We start from the raw sequence: 12,706 nt of genomic DNA, 5'->3' as shown, positions 1-12,706 counted from the left end.
ATGTCATTTCGAATCTGAGGAAGCACATGGTGCTTGTATTTCCTCAGTGACCAAAGAAGAGCTGTTACTTGGTTTTGGCATTTGAAAAGCCTGGCTCATTCAGTGTGACTTCATGCTTCACAGTGTCACATTCGGACTCTGTGTGAGAGCAGCTATATAAAGTGCCTTCCTAACCCTTCCCAGGGCTGTGGATCTGCCTCTGGATGGGGTGAGGGCTAAGGATGGGAACCATAGTGCAGGGTCCAGATTCTCAAGGTCCTGTTTCTGCTGCTTCCAGCTCTCTGGGCCTCAGCAGTGGCCTCACCACATGGTCTGACTTTGGTCTGCGTTTGTACCCTTGGCCTGCTTCCCAACTCTTCTGACCCCAACTGTTACTTGTGTTCCCTTCAATCTGCTCAGACGTCTGGGTTGTCTGAAATAATCTGTTTTCTAGGCTCCATCTTATAGCATGGGTGTACTCCAGATCAGCAGGAACACATCAGCCTTTTCCCTGATGGAGAAAGGGGAGAATCAGTCCAGTGTTTTACTAAACCAGGGTTCCATGGTCTTGCTAGTCAGCCAATGGCATAGAGCTGATGCTGTGGCCAACTTCTGACTTCCTAATCATGTGCCCGCCACACTTCTTCCTGGCTATCTATCATCCCCTTGGTTTCTTTCTTCTTGGAGGTTAAGAATCAACCCTGCAGTCTGTCTAGATTTAAATTCAAAGTATATCCAAGCATGAGGACAAAGCCATTTCTCCCAGGCTCCTAACTCCATACCACATACCGTGCTCTTTGTCACACATGCTCTCCTTCATCTAGATCAGCAGTTCTCAACCTGGGGGTACCGGGGGTCAAACAACACTTTCACAGAGGTTGCCCGAGACCATTAGAAATAGCAAGATGTTTACAGTACAATTCATAGCAGTAGCAAATTATAGTTATGAAGTAGCAATGACAATAATTTTATAGTTGGGGGTCACCACACCATGAGAACCTATACCAAAGGGTTGGGGCATTAGGAAGGTTGAGAACCACTGATCTCTATAGAATATGGGAAGACCTTTATCCCCTGCAGAAAAGGTCTCATTTACATACCAACTTCTATATGCCTTTCATAGTTTTGTTTCAAATTAATCTGAGCACATTTTTCCACTGTGTGTTCCTCTCCCAAATCAGACTCTGTGTTTCTCTGGTATTTGTATTTAACGATTGGCACCACTGGGAATGAACAATCACTTACAGACACAATAGGAGAAAGACCAGGGCACAATAGGATCGATGCTTCCGGTATATACCAGCTATTCAACTCATGTTTCATGAACAAATGTCTGTGTTGATAGGTGAGTAAAGGCTTGAGTGAAGTATGCTTGTGCATTCCAGCCCTCCTCTTCAACCCGACTGCCCCAGGAATGCAACAGTTACTTACTGGGCTGTAGGCTGAGATGGACCACAGGTGGATACAATGCGGGTTAAGTAAGAGTTCTTTGTTTGAGCTCCACAGACAAGTAGACACAAAAATAACTGTTTCACTTCAGGTTTTAGCATAAAAAGAAAGCAATTTAAAGTCCAGAGAAATGAGGTGTGCCTGGCATGAGAACTTGTGCAGAAGCTGAAAGTAGGTGCCACGGTGGTGCCACAAAAAAGGAACCTTAGGCTAAAAGCTTGCAGGGCAAAAGACAGCCACAGTACTTAACATCAGGAACCGCCTTTAGAAGAGTCTTTCAGAGCTGCCGTATAAAACGGGCACCATGGTCTTATTTATTTTAAAGTCTGGTTTGGGAGTCCAGTGAGAAAACTAAATGAAAGGCACCCCTAATCCAATAAACTCATGGTTACATTCGTTGCATGTTGGATTTATTTTATTATATTTGTCTTCTAGATGTAGGATGTGTATGTATGAGCTGAACACAAGTATCCTGTTTTCAAATATAATGCAAAGTGTGATATATGGTTTTAAAGCACAGGGTGAGACAGGGCACACACCTGAGGATGGGTGTTAGCATCTCAAGAGAATGAACACTGAGAACTTTTCCAGCCTACAACCTGTTTTCCCTTTTGTACCACTAGGCGGCACCACTGGCCTGTGTTTGCTCTTAATGTGCCTGGGACAGCACTTTTCCTTTTTTTTTTTTTTTTTTTTTTTTTTTTTTAAGCAGTCTTTGGATTAAGGATCAGCACAGCATCTGAAAGTCTTTGTTTGACCCTTGTTTCTCTCTGTCGCTATTCAAATGCATGTGTGTGTGTGTGTGTGTGTGTGTGTATTATGTATCAAAATATATTCTTGTTACTTAGGGAACCAGCTCTATATTTGCACAGAGGGGAGAGGGTCCTCTAGCTTAAAGACATTCCCCTGTTGTCATTTCTGTTTGTTTGTTTTAGTTTCTCTATGTAGCCCTGGTTGTCCTGGAATTTACTCTATAGACCAAGCTAACCTCGAATTCAGAGACTCCCCCGTTTCTGCCTCCCAAGTACTGGGATTAAAGGTGTACTGTCTTTTAAAGAGATTGCTCTGTCACAAGAAGAGGAACATCCTATATTTCCTTTAGTTTCGCAACCTGTTTTTCCCTGACAATTTGATACAGCGTGGTAATTAACCATTAAAACATCGCACGCGCTTCTGCAGGAACGTTACAGTCAAACTAATTTAAACCAAGGTCGGGTCTCCAAATCAGCCAAAGAATTCCGAAGGCAGGTGACAGACAGGGAAAATAAGCCAAAGGAAAGGTAAGCAACAGATGCTATTAAAAGTAACTCAGGGCAGCTCAAACTGGTCCAAGTACATCCCTAAAAAGGCAATTAGCCAGTCCTTTCAGAAATTAAGCCATCAAAATGACATTATAGTACATTCAAAAAAATGTATTTACAGAGCAAAAGAGCAGCCATCCAAGCTCAGAATCGTGGCCTGAGGGGCTCCTTTCTCCCAGGAAATGTGTAGAAGAAAATTAGATCCTAAACTAAGAAGAAACTTCAAGTTGTCACAACAGATTTAGGACGGTGCTATTTCTTCATTCCCTCAGTGCTAAGTGGAGAGTGAGTTAAGTCACTTGGTTATTGCTGGTTCCCTTGTCATCGTGGGATGGTTAGGATGACAAAAGTCTCCTGTGACTCTTTCAAATACTTACCAGTGTTTAAAAACTGACAGTGTCTGACTGGGGGCCTGGCTGGGAAAATCATTCCTTAGAAAGGCTGGCAGTGACACTGCACTTCCTTCAGGAACAAAGGGACGGTGTCCTTCCTCCTAGAAAGGGATTCTAGAGAAAGGATTTGCCTGCTGACTGCTTTCAAGGGTCTAGAAACATAAAATTCTGTTTATAAAAGGTAAAGTGAGGGGCTGGGAAGATGGCTCAGTGGGGAAACCACTAGGTGTACAAGTGAAGGGCGAACTTTCAGACCCTCAGTAGACAGGTAAATGCATGGTAGGTGTGGCCACTTACCTGTCCCAGAGTCTGAGGCTCAGGAGATCCTCAGAGCCAAGTGGGTATCTTTAATAGTTAAATTAGCAAACCACAGGGCCAAGTGAGAGACTCCGCCTCAATGAGGCTGAAAGGAATTAGTGAAGACACCCAGTGTCACTCTCTGCCTTCCATACCTACACATGGACCAATAACACTGGGTGAGGAGAGAGGGACAGAGAGACCAAAAACATACATAGGAAATAAAAATCTAAAAATGCAAAGATACAGGTTTATGAATGCATTTGAAATGCCCTCAAATAATATGCTCACTCCCTAAATGTGATGCTGTACTAAGAAGAGAGGCCCCGAGTCGGAAGAAGAGAATCACCCACCCATTTTACAGGGGGCATCCTACACATTTTGGTGATGAATCCAAAGAATGTGACTTTTTAAAATGACAAATTTGCAGTGGATAGAAGGAAGGACAGCAGTGTCCGGGCAGAAGTGGCAGAGAGGATCAGCGAAAAGGTCTCAAGGAAGGAGCTGGGCAGAGGCACGGGAAATGGGAAGCTGTGCAGAACCTGCTCGGAAGAGGAGAAATAGGATCAAACAGAAAACAGCTACAGCTCAAAGGGGCCTCGAGCACAGGCCATCTTGGTGAAAGCTTGCAAGAGAGGTTTACAGTCCCAGACGCAAGGGAGGGATCTGCATCTCCATCTTCAGAGAGGCAAGCAAAAAAGTGGAGAAAATGGGGGCAACTTCAGCCTGCGTCCTCAGCAGCCTTAGAGCAGTCACAGTTGTGGTGTTTGGGCTCAGTGAGGAAAGATTACAGGCCAATTATTAATGCTATCTGGTACTTTCGATATGACTAGACTCTTAGTCCAAACTAAAATCTGAAAATACAATGCCTTTGGCCAAAGTGCATGAAACTAGTTAAGTCAATTATGATCATAAATCAACTTTCTATCTTTTCTTTGATTATTAAAAAAAAATTATCTATTCACTGGTTTACCTTTAAAAAAGTTATCAGCACTTCAGCTCCAGTATCTCACGAAGGGATGCACTTTTCTACATACTCTTGATAAGCATCCCCTGAAAAGCTAACGGCCTTGTGCTTGTATCCAACAACAAACAGATTATTGGCTAACACTCTCTGTGGACAGAACATTTTAAAGAAGTGGGTTTGCACTTCATGGCACATCACTGGGTACCAGAAACAAGTTTGCCTGCTCCAGTAGATTGTATGACAAGCTGGCCACCTCCATTTCCTGCCCACTAAGTCACATGCCCCCTCCCCCCTCACATCAGGGGTCGGAATCAGAGCCCCAGTGGAGTGCTGGCACCACATTGTAAGGGGTGGCAAGGGATGGTTGTCAAATTTCAGGAAATATGCAGACCCATTATTTGCAAATTAGAAACAGCCATTATGAAAATTATCTAATTTAACCTAATCGCCTCCTAAAGCTTTCACTTCTCAACACCACTGTGTTAAGAATTAAGTTTCAATATCAATCTTGGAGAGATGCAAATATCAAGATCATAGCAAGCAGAATGGTGGCTGGAAAATGTAGAAGGGGATTTGATGCCACTTAGGGAAATTCATTGACAGGGAGAACTGGATGAAATATGTTTTATGAATCATTACTGTCCATTTAAGATAGGCATGTTGGAGCCACTTCAACCAGAGTAGGAAAGCACCATCTCATTTCCCTTTTGGGGTCCCAGGAGGGTTGGATTAATGCTTGGATGTTCTCACTGAAGTTTCTGATGCACACGGAGCATGCTCTATCACATGCCAGTGTCTTTTATAGTAGCCAGGAAAAGCTGACAGTCCTGGGATCCGAAGGAAATGGAGTTACTCATACTTCAGAAGCTAGAAGTGTGACAGACGTGGCTTAGCAGAACGTATGTATGGCAGACATAAGGCCCTGAGCTTGAGCCCTAGAAACATACACATTCAAAAGAATTTCTTCAAATGAAAAGCTGATAGGACCTGGAAAGAGCTTGTCCCTGTATTTCCGTTGGTTGGGTTAAAGGCTTTGAAAAGTCATCTTTCCAAAAACACTTCAGTATTTATTAACATTCTGAAACATATGCTAGTCCAAAATGTTTTCCTAAGCAGGGCAGTGGTGGCATAGTCCTTTAATCCCAGCGTTTGGGAGGCAGAAGCAGGCAGATCTGTGAGTTAGAAACCAGCCTGGTCTACAAAAGTGAGTCCTAGGACAGTCAAGGCAACACAGGTAAACCCAATCCCGGAAAGGAAAAAAAGGGGAAAAATAGCCACCCCCTAAAAAACACACAAAACAAACAAACAAAACACAAGCAAAAAATAAAACCAAAACAAGCAAACAAAAACTCTCCGCATTTTATAACAAAATAAAGCAGATCTTTCATCATGACTTAAAAACAAATCTAAGCTCAAATAATAATAAATCCATCATTGGTGTCTAAAACACTGTAGACTTCAGATTAGTTAGCTCAGTCTTTAGTCACCAGTCATGATGGGCCATTTCCATTCCCCAAACCTTAATGAAGATTCCCTTTTGTTAGGGAAGAGTGGAACAATGGTCATGGAGTTCCTCCAGTCTGTGTTCCTGATGCTAACAGAAAGTGTTTTTCCCTCTGCTGTGCTCCAAGGCACCTCATGGGCCGTGATCTCTGTGCAGGGCAGAATCCGAATGAGTAAGTGACCTGAATCACTCCACCAGCATGCAGCCCCAGAGCTCTCTCCCCCATGTTCAAAGAGCAGAGTTGATCAGGAGGAATCCCCAGCTCCCAGCCTGTAGAAGAATGGTCCAGAACACCAGCTCTACATGTGGACTACATTTTAGGAGTTGTCATCAGCAGTGCTGTCACCTACAGGAAAATGAGTTGCAGGTGGCAGCAGCTGCTCTGTGTTCATATAGACAATCTTACTGCAAGTGTTATCATCTTGAGCTTCCTGGAAGAGTTCATCACAGCGCATGTCCCCTGAAACCCATACGTCAAAATCTTAACTGGACACACTTAGAATGGGGCTGTATTTGGAAACAGGATGGTCATAGATATAAATTAGATGAGGTCATTGGGTGGGGTGGGGTTCTTAAAGCTGGGACAGGGAGAGACAGGACAGATAACCTGAAGAAAAGGCCAGGGGACTAGGTGATGCTTCTACAAGCTAAGGACCATTGTTTATTCTCACAACAACCTGCATGTTGACCTGAGGCCTTGAGCTTCCAGAATCATAAGATAATACATCTCTGTTGAACCATGCAGTTTGTGAACATCTCGTCATATTGCCTTTACATCAGCCCTAGCATGTGGTTACAGCATGTGTCCGTGTGTGTGAGCAAATCCTGGTGCAGCTGATAAAGAAACAGCCCAGCCAGTGTCTGACCTTTGTCCTTATCAAGTAAAGAAGCTACTAAGCTATTGTCTTCAGGAAGATGCCTAAGGAAGTGTTGACAAAGGAGCCATTACTGTAGTAGTGCCATGACCCACCTCAGTAGCTTCTAGAAGGGAAGAAACAGACATCTTACTGTACTGCTTTACCAGGGTGAAAATGAGGCGCCATAAACAGAGCCATTAAAGGTTCTGCTCACAAACAAATAAAGGTCATTTTGGTTTCAATTATTTCTGATGGGTAAGAGAGTAACCAATAAAAAGGCCCAAAGGATCAATTCAACAGCGTCAATTGATGAACTGGATGTCACAACTTGATGCACATTTCTTACAAGGTACATGCTACAGTCAGACTCAAAGTGGCTTAGAGGAAATGGTGAAAGGAGGTTAATGACTTTGATTCCAAGAGCCCTGTCTGTAAGGAGGGCTTGCTGCCACTGCCCCAACTTCAGGTAAGGTTTTGTGCTCGTCACATTCACGTGTAACCTTGTCTGAGACCCTGTGTAACTATAGTGATTTGATTTTATTGTAGCTCTTTCCACAACCAATACTAACATATTTTAGCTCACAATTATCACTTTATGAGAAATCTACACTAAAAATGACAAATGGGGATCTGTCAGCTTTCTCCTTATCACGTGGAAAATCCGTCAACGTCAGCAATTTCTACTTCCCACACCTGTGGCTCCCTCTGCAAAGTATTTTACAAGGAGAAAAGCATCTTCTTGGCTTTCTAAATATTTTTCACCCAAGAAAATTAATTGGGCCACTGGGCAAACAAAGTCCATGTCCTACACAATGATGGAATTAGGGCATCAAATGTGGGGTGCATTTTCTCCTTTACCCTTGATATGCCAGACCCCCTCTTCTGATTTAATAGCTGGGTAGTCTGTAAAACTACCCACTCAATTTTTAAGACTGCTGGAGTAGTGGTAATGTCCATGAACATAAACATATAGACCATTTTTAAAAAATTACCTGATGCTAGCTTTCGGGCATAATTGAAAGAAATTGGTTCGAATCAGGCAAAGAAAGTAAATTCAAGGCCACCCTGAGCTACATGTGAAGATCTCAAAAAAGAAAGAAAAGAAGGAAGGAAGGAAGGAAGGAAGGAAGGAAGGAAGGAAGGAAGGAAGGAAGAAAGAAAGGAAGGAAGGAAGATCAAAAACTAGGCAGTGGTAGAGAATTTAATTAGGAAGCATAAAGTTTGGTCCTCGGCAGTGTAAAAGTAAATAAATTCAGAATGAGATAACAATCAGATATCAAAAAAATCACAAATAAATATTTGTATTAACTAAGCATCAACTATGTGCACACAATTATGCTCAAATTTGAAGACATGTCAAGCTAGCACCCACGGTAAGCTAAAAATATCATCTAATTACAATTAAATACAATTAATATATACAAAAAAAATATGTAATGGGATTCATAGTACACAGTTAAATCCTCAGGGTGTGGGTCATAGAGACTATGTTGCCTAAGAGCTCAGAGATTGGCAGTAAGAAATAAGGGGCCATGATGAAGCGCCAACCCGATGTGACCATGTTTGGGAGAACAAGCCCGGTTTAGAAAGCTGTGGGAACAGAGTCTCTTTGAGAACATATCTAGATGGGCAGGAGCATTGAACAACTATTCTAACACACACACACACACACACAATAACTTTTGGAAGATTCTGGTCTTTGTTTTTAAAGTGAGGTATGTGAGAATCAGAAAGGAATTCTGAACCCTAATCATCTCCGAACACAGTTGGGAAAACAGTACTGTGTCACAGGATGCTTTAGGGAGGAGAATAAATTCTGCCTTTAACTATGTTAAAGTAGGAGTCCTTGCTCCATTTCTTGGCTCTCATGAACATCAGCACTCTGGTGTAAATACAGATGTGGTGTTTCACAACATTGCAGCTAGCTTTCAGCTGGTGAGAGTTTCAGATGTACCTGTCCATATACACAAATGCCCTCCTCGCTCCCAGAAAATCACACAGGGATTCCAGAATTATACTTAACTGCCTGATTAATTACTGGACCTCCATGGAAATTACTGTCAAGATTACGACAGTCATTCCACCCCTGATTCTGCTTGATAAACATTTACAATTTAATATATTTGACAAGACCATTTGTATACTGCTATAATACAATTGAAGGTGTATTAAAGCTACAGTAAATGTATGATTTTCATAGTCTTAAAATAACTCACTAACTACAGACAGTTCCCTGAGCAATTACAAGATGTTCTATGTTAATTTAGGAAGGAATTCCAAACAAGTCATTTAAAACCTAATAAGATGCCATTAAATGAAGGGGGACAGGGGAGGGGGAAGCTAAAGAAAACCCTAAGGCTTGAACCAGTAGAAATGATTCTCAGAGCTACTGACCCTTGCAAGATCCATGTTTTGCTTTGGTTTCTAGAAAAGAGGCAGACTTCTAATTGAAGGTGATTATCTAGTTAGTACATCCCAAATTGCACACATTTCTTATATTGGTTCACACCCACAACTAATTAGATGGTGCATTTATCAATCATGGAAAATGTTTTATTGATCTACACATTGAAAAGACGCTCTATCAGCTCAGATGTGCTACACACTGGTACTGATGACAGCCAGCCACCCTGACGTTCATGCACATCTATGAGTTGAACGGGTGAGGCTGATCCACTGGGGGTGAATTCAGAGAGAGGCACAGAACAAAGGTCCTGGGTTGCTCCTGGGTTTTCTAAATCATGGACAACAATATGTATTCCAGCCTTTCCCCAGAAATAGACACACTAAGACGGTGGCTATCATCACTAGAGACACAAAGAGCAACGTGCCATTCTAAAGACGGATTCCTATGTCAGAAGCTTTATCTCTGCATTCTTCTGAACTACCTGCTTCCTGTCAAAGATGGGGAACCTGACTAAGGAAATGAAAAATATAAACTTTCACAAAGACACGGATGTGCCTCTATAAAATATAGCCATTAGTTGGGTTAATTAATATTAACACACAAGTTGCTGGAACCCCCAAAGTAGACAAAAGGTAATTTAGTAAAGAAAGACATAAAGATGGGGTAGCATTCATTCCAAGTCCTTCATTAGCCTACAAAGGCTAAACCACAACGTGTTTGCACAGAGAAAATACGCAAGTAAACCTAATCTTGTATGTTTCTAGTAAACCCACACACACCACCTATGTGAAGGGCTGTGGTTGTGGTTTTGTTTTCTGAGATGAGAATCCAAGCTTGGCAGTTTTCCACCAATCCAGACACTCACTCAAGGCAAACACTTATCTTGACTCTCACAGCAGGTGCTGAACTCCAGGTGTTCAGATGGCGTCTGTGTGAAATCTATTTTGGCTGGAAAAGCACCCTGCCCTTACCTCCAGGGTCATGTTCACGGTGCTGACGGCCACTTTTATTTCACCATCTGACAGCTCCTTTAGATCTTTCAACATTGTTTGTTCAAGACTTAAACCTGTGGATAACAAGAGGAAAAGAATGATCCCGTGGTCCGTTTAAAAAAAAAAAAAAAAAAAGAGTATGCTAAGCGGTTATTTTAAAAAGTTGTTCTACTAATCTCAACATTTTAAAGTATCATTTTTATCTGTAATAAGTGCACACTAAATCACAAATTACATTTGTGGCTGCATCTCTGTTGGGAAAAATAATTTACCTCTCATGGGACAGGACACTTACAGAGGGATGACAGGATAAAGGAGCAAGTGAAAGATGAATGGTCAGAGATTAGCTAAGACCAAAGGTAAATCAGGAGGGGGGCGTCTAGAACTAGAGAAAGGAGTCTGCCAGAGCCTGGTGTCACAGCAAGAATGAGATAGGAAATGCCTGTGGAGCCTTAGGACCCTCTTCAGCCCTCACTGTTCTCCTCATCCAAACCAAAGCCAGAGTCAAGAGAGACTGGAACAGGCCACACTTGAGTGAGAGCCTCCAGAGTCCCAAAGTGGGCCGGGTGGGGAAGAAGTGGGCAGCTTCACTGCATGACCTAGCTGAGTAATATCGTAAAAGTTCCAGATTTAGGTGACTCCCCCTATAATTTCATAATTGCCAGTTGAATTTTATGTAATTTGCATTTTACAAACTTCATAAAACTGTCACAAATGAGCCATCCATGGTATTGCACATCTTTAATTCCAGCTCTTGGGAAGCACAGGCAAGTGGATCTCTAGGACTTCAAGGCCAGCCTGGTCTACATGGAGAACTCCAGGTAAGGAAGCCAGGTTCCATAGTGCCACCCAGTCTAACACAACAACAGCGGCTATCTTATTTGAGCTGGTCATCCCTGGAATAGTCTCTGGCAATAGGAGTAATTGACTTCCTTATTTGATGGCAGGAACAATCTGAATTTACCCAGCAACATACTCCTCTAGCCGTCTGGAATCTTTGATGGCCACTGGAGTGGGGAATTCATTCCCCACTGGACTAGAGAGCACTCACTATTCCAGTGGTTTTTCTGGTTTAACACACAGCAACTAGATCTAGTTTGTAGTACTTCATCTGTTTCTGTTATGATAAGATACCTACTGTGACTAATTTTAAACTGTTAATCCAGTATTAGCCAACTCACAATATTCCAGAAAGTTAACTACCAGGCTTTATGGCCAGGGTGGCCTGATCCCATCCAGGGCTGCACTCTACAGGGGGCCACCCTAAAACATAGATTTAATTCTTTCTCAGAGTTCCTTAGTGAGCTTTTGTATCCGACAGGGCTTACTTGAGAGACTCCTCAATAAACTACTTCGCCTTAGGGAACTCCATGACCCATCGTGTATAATTCATGGACTAATGTGTCTATATCCAGGCAGAAGCCTGAGGAGGGGGTTTCAACATAGGAAGCCTGCTTCCAGACCAACATCACCAACCCAGAAACCCCTCCACAAGCACACAGAAAGCTGAAAGAGAATGTAAGCACACTCAGATAACGCTCCACACAAGCCGCTCCTCCAGGAAGCAGTGAGAGACAGGGACAATCACTCACTCTGAGCACTGAGCTGGCTCTCCTGCAGCACGCTGATGATATCATCCCTCGGAGGCAGGTTGGGAAACTGTTCTTCCAGGATGGAGAGGATTTCCTCCTGCTTCTCTGGGAGCTCTGGATCCATGCTCATCCACTTGAACAGGATGCTGCCTGGAAGGCACATAGACAAATACTCCTGAGCTCCATCAGCCAAGACAAGGAACAATGGAGATCAGGGACCTCATGTAGCAGATACCCACTGCAGTGGCTGGACTGGCCCCTGCTCTCCAGGACACAGTTTGGGAAGAAGGAAATAAAACATCTTCAAACAAACACAAGAAAGGAGAAGGTCTTGGTTTTAAATGATTCCAAAATGGAAGTTCATGGCCAAGCATTTAAAAATTTAGTCAATTCTATCCACTTTTAGGGGTCAGAGAACAGTCTTCCAACTCACCATGCAACCAATTTTATGTATTAATTTACTGCTTTTCATAACCAGGTGATTGTACAGTTCCGCGGTGCACAGCTACACAGTCGGACAGCTTGGCTCACCTGAAGGCTGTTTCTAGCCTTTCAAGCACCGTACACCGTTCTGAAGTAATTTACAGTTAATCTAATCAGACAACCTAAAAGCCTGGGTCTAAACCTCAGACAGAGACGACTAGTTTGCTGCTCTTGTTTTGGGAGGAAATGCTAAAAGAAAAAAAAAATGCTGAAGTGCTGTAGATAGCCCTGGGGCTAATTATATTTGATGTTAATTAAATCATGAGTTCCCATGAGTGGTTGGGAACAAGGAATGAGTCAGCACTCAGGTGATTTCCTGTAAACCTGCTTTCCACCTTAATTTTTAAAATAAAGGAGAGCTGATGATTGGGCAGGTAAAAGGGAAGGTAGAGCCAAAGGTGGGAAGAGAGAAGGAGAAAATGGAAGAGGGAGAGGATGCAGAGGAAGAAGAAGAAGAAGAAGAAGAAGAAGAAGAAGAAGAAGAAG

At 42.7% G+C, this 12,706-nt stretch overlaps 1 protein-coding gene across 2 annotated transcripts in view; it reads right to left on the bottom strand.

Annotated features, from left to right (window-relative positions):
- Positions 1–12,706, bottom strand: part of Prune2 (prune homolog 2 with BCH domain) — a 262,843-nt gene that overhangs the window by 187,828 nt on the left and 62,309 nt on the right. For both annotated transcript variants that reach the window (XM_021202837.2, XM_029538042.1), the window contains exons 5-6: positions 11,738–11,887; positions 10,125–10,219 (exon numbers count right to left, since the gene is read on the bottom strand). In XM_021202837.2, the coding sequence (XP_021058496.2) occupies positions 10,125–10,219; positions 11,738–11,887 (245 nt within the window). The remainder of the gene's footprint in view (positions 1–10,124; positions 10,220–11,737; positions 11,888–12,706) is intronic.

Source organism: Mus pahari, chromosome 1 (genome assembly GCF_900095145.1).
Source record: "Mus pahari chromosome 1, PAHARI_EIJ_v1.1, whole genome shotgun sequence".
In the NCBI taxonomy this organism is placed as follows: Eukaryota; Metazoa; Chordata; class Mammalia; order Rodentia; family Muridae; genus Mus; species Mus pahari.
The sequence above is the reverse complement of the archived record's forward strand: the minus strand, read 5'-3'. Positions and strand labels throughout refer to the sequence as shown.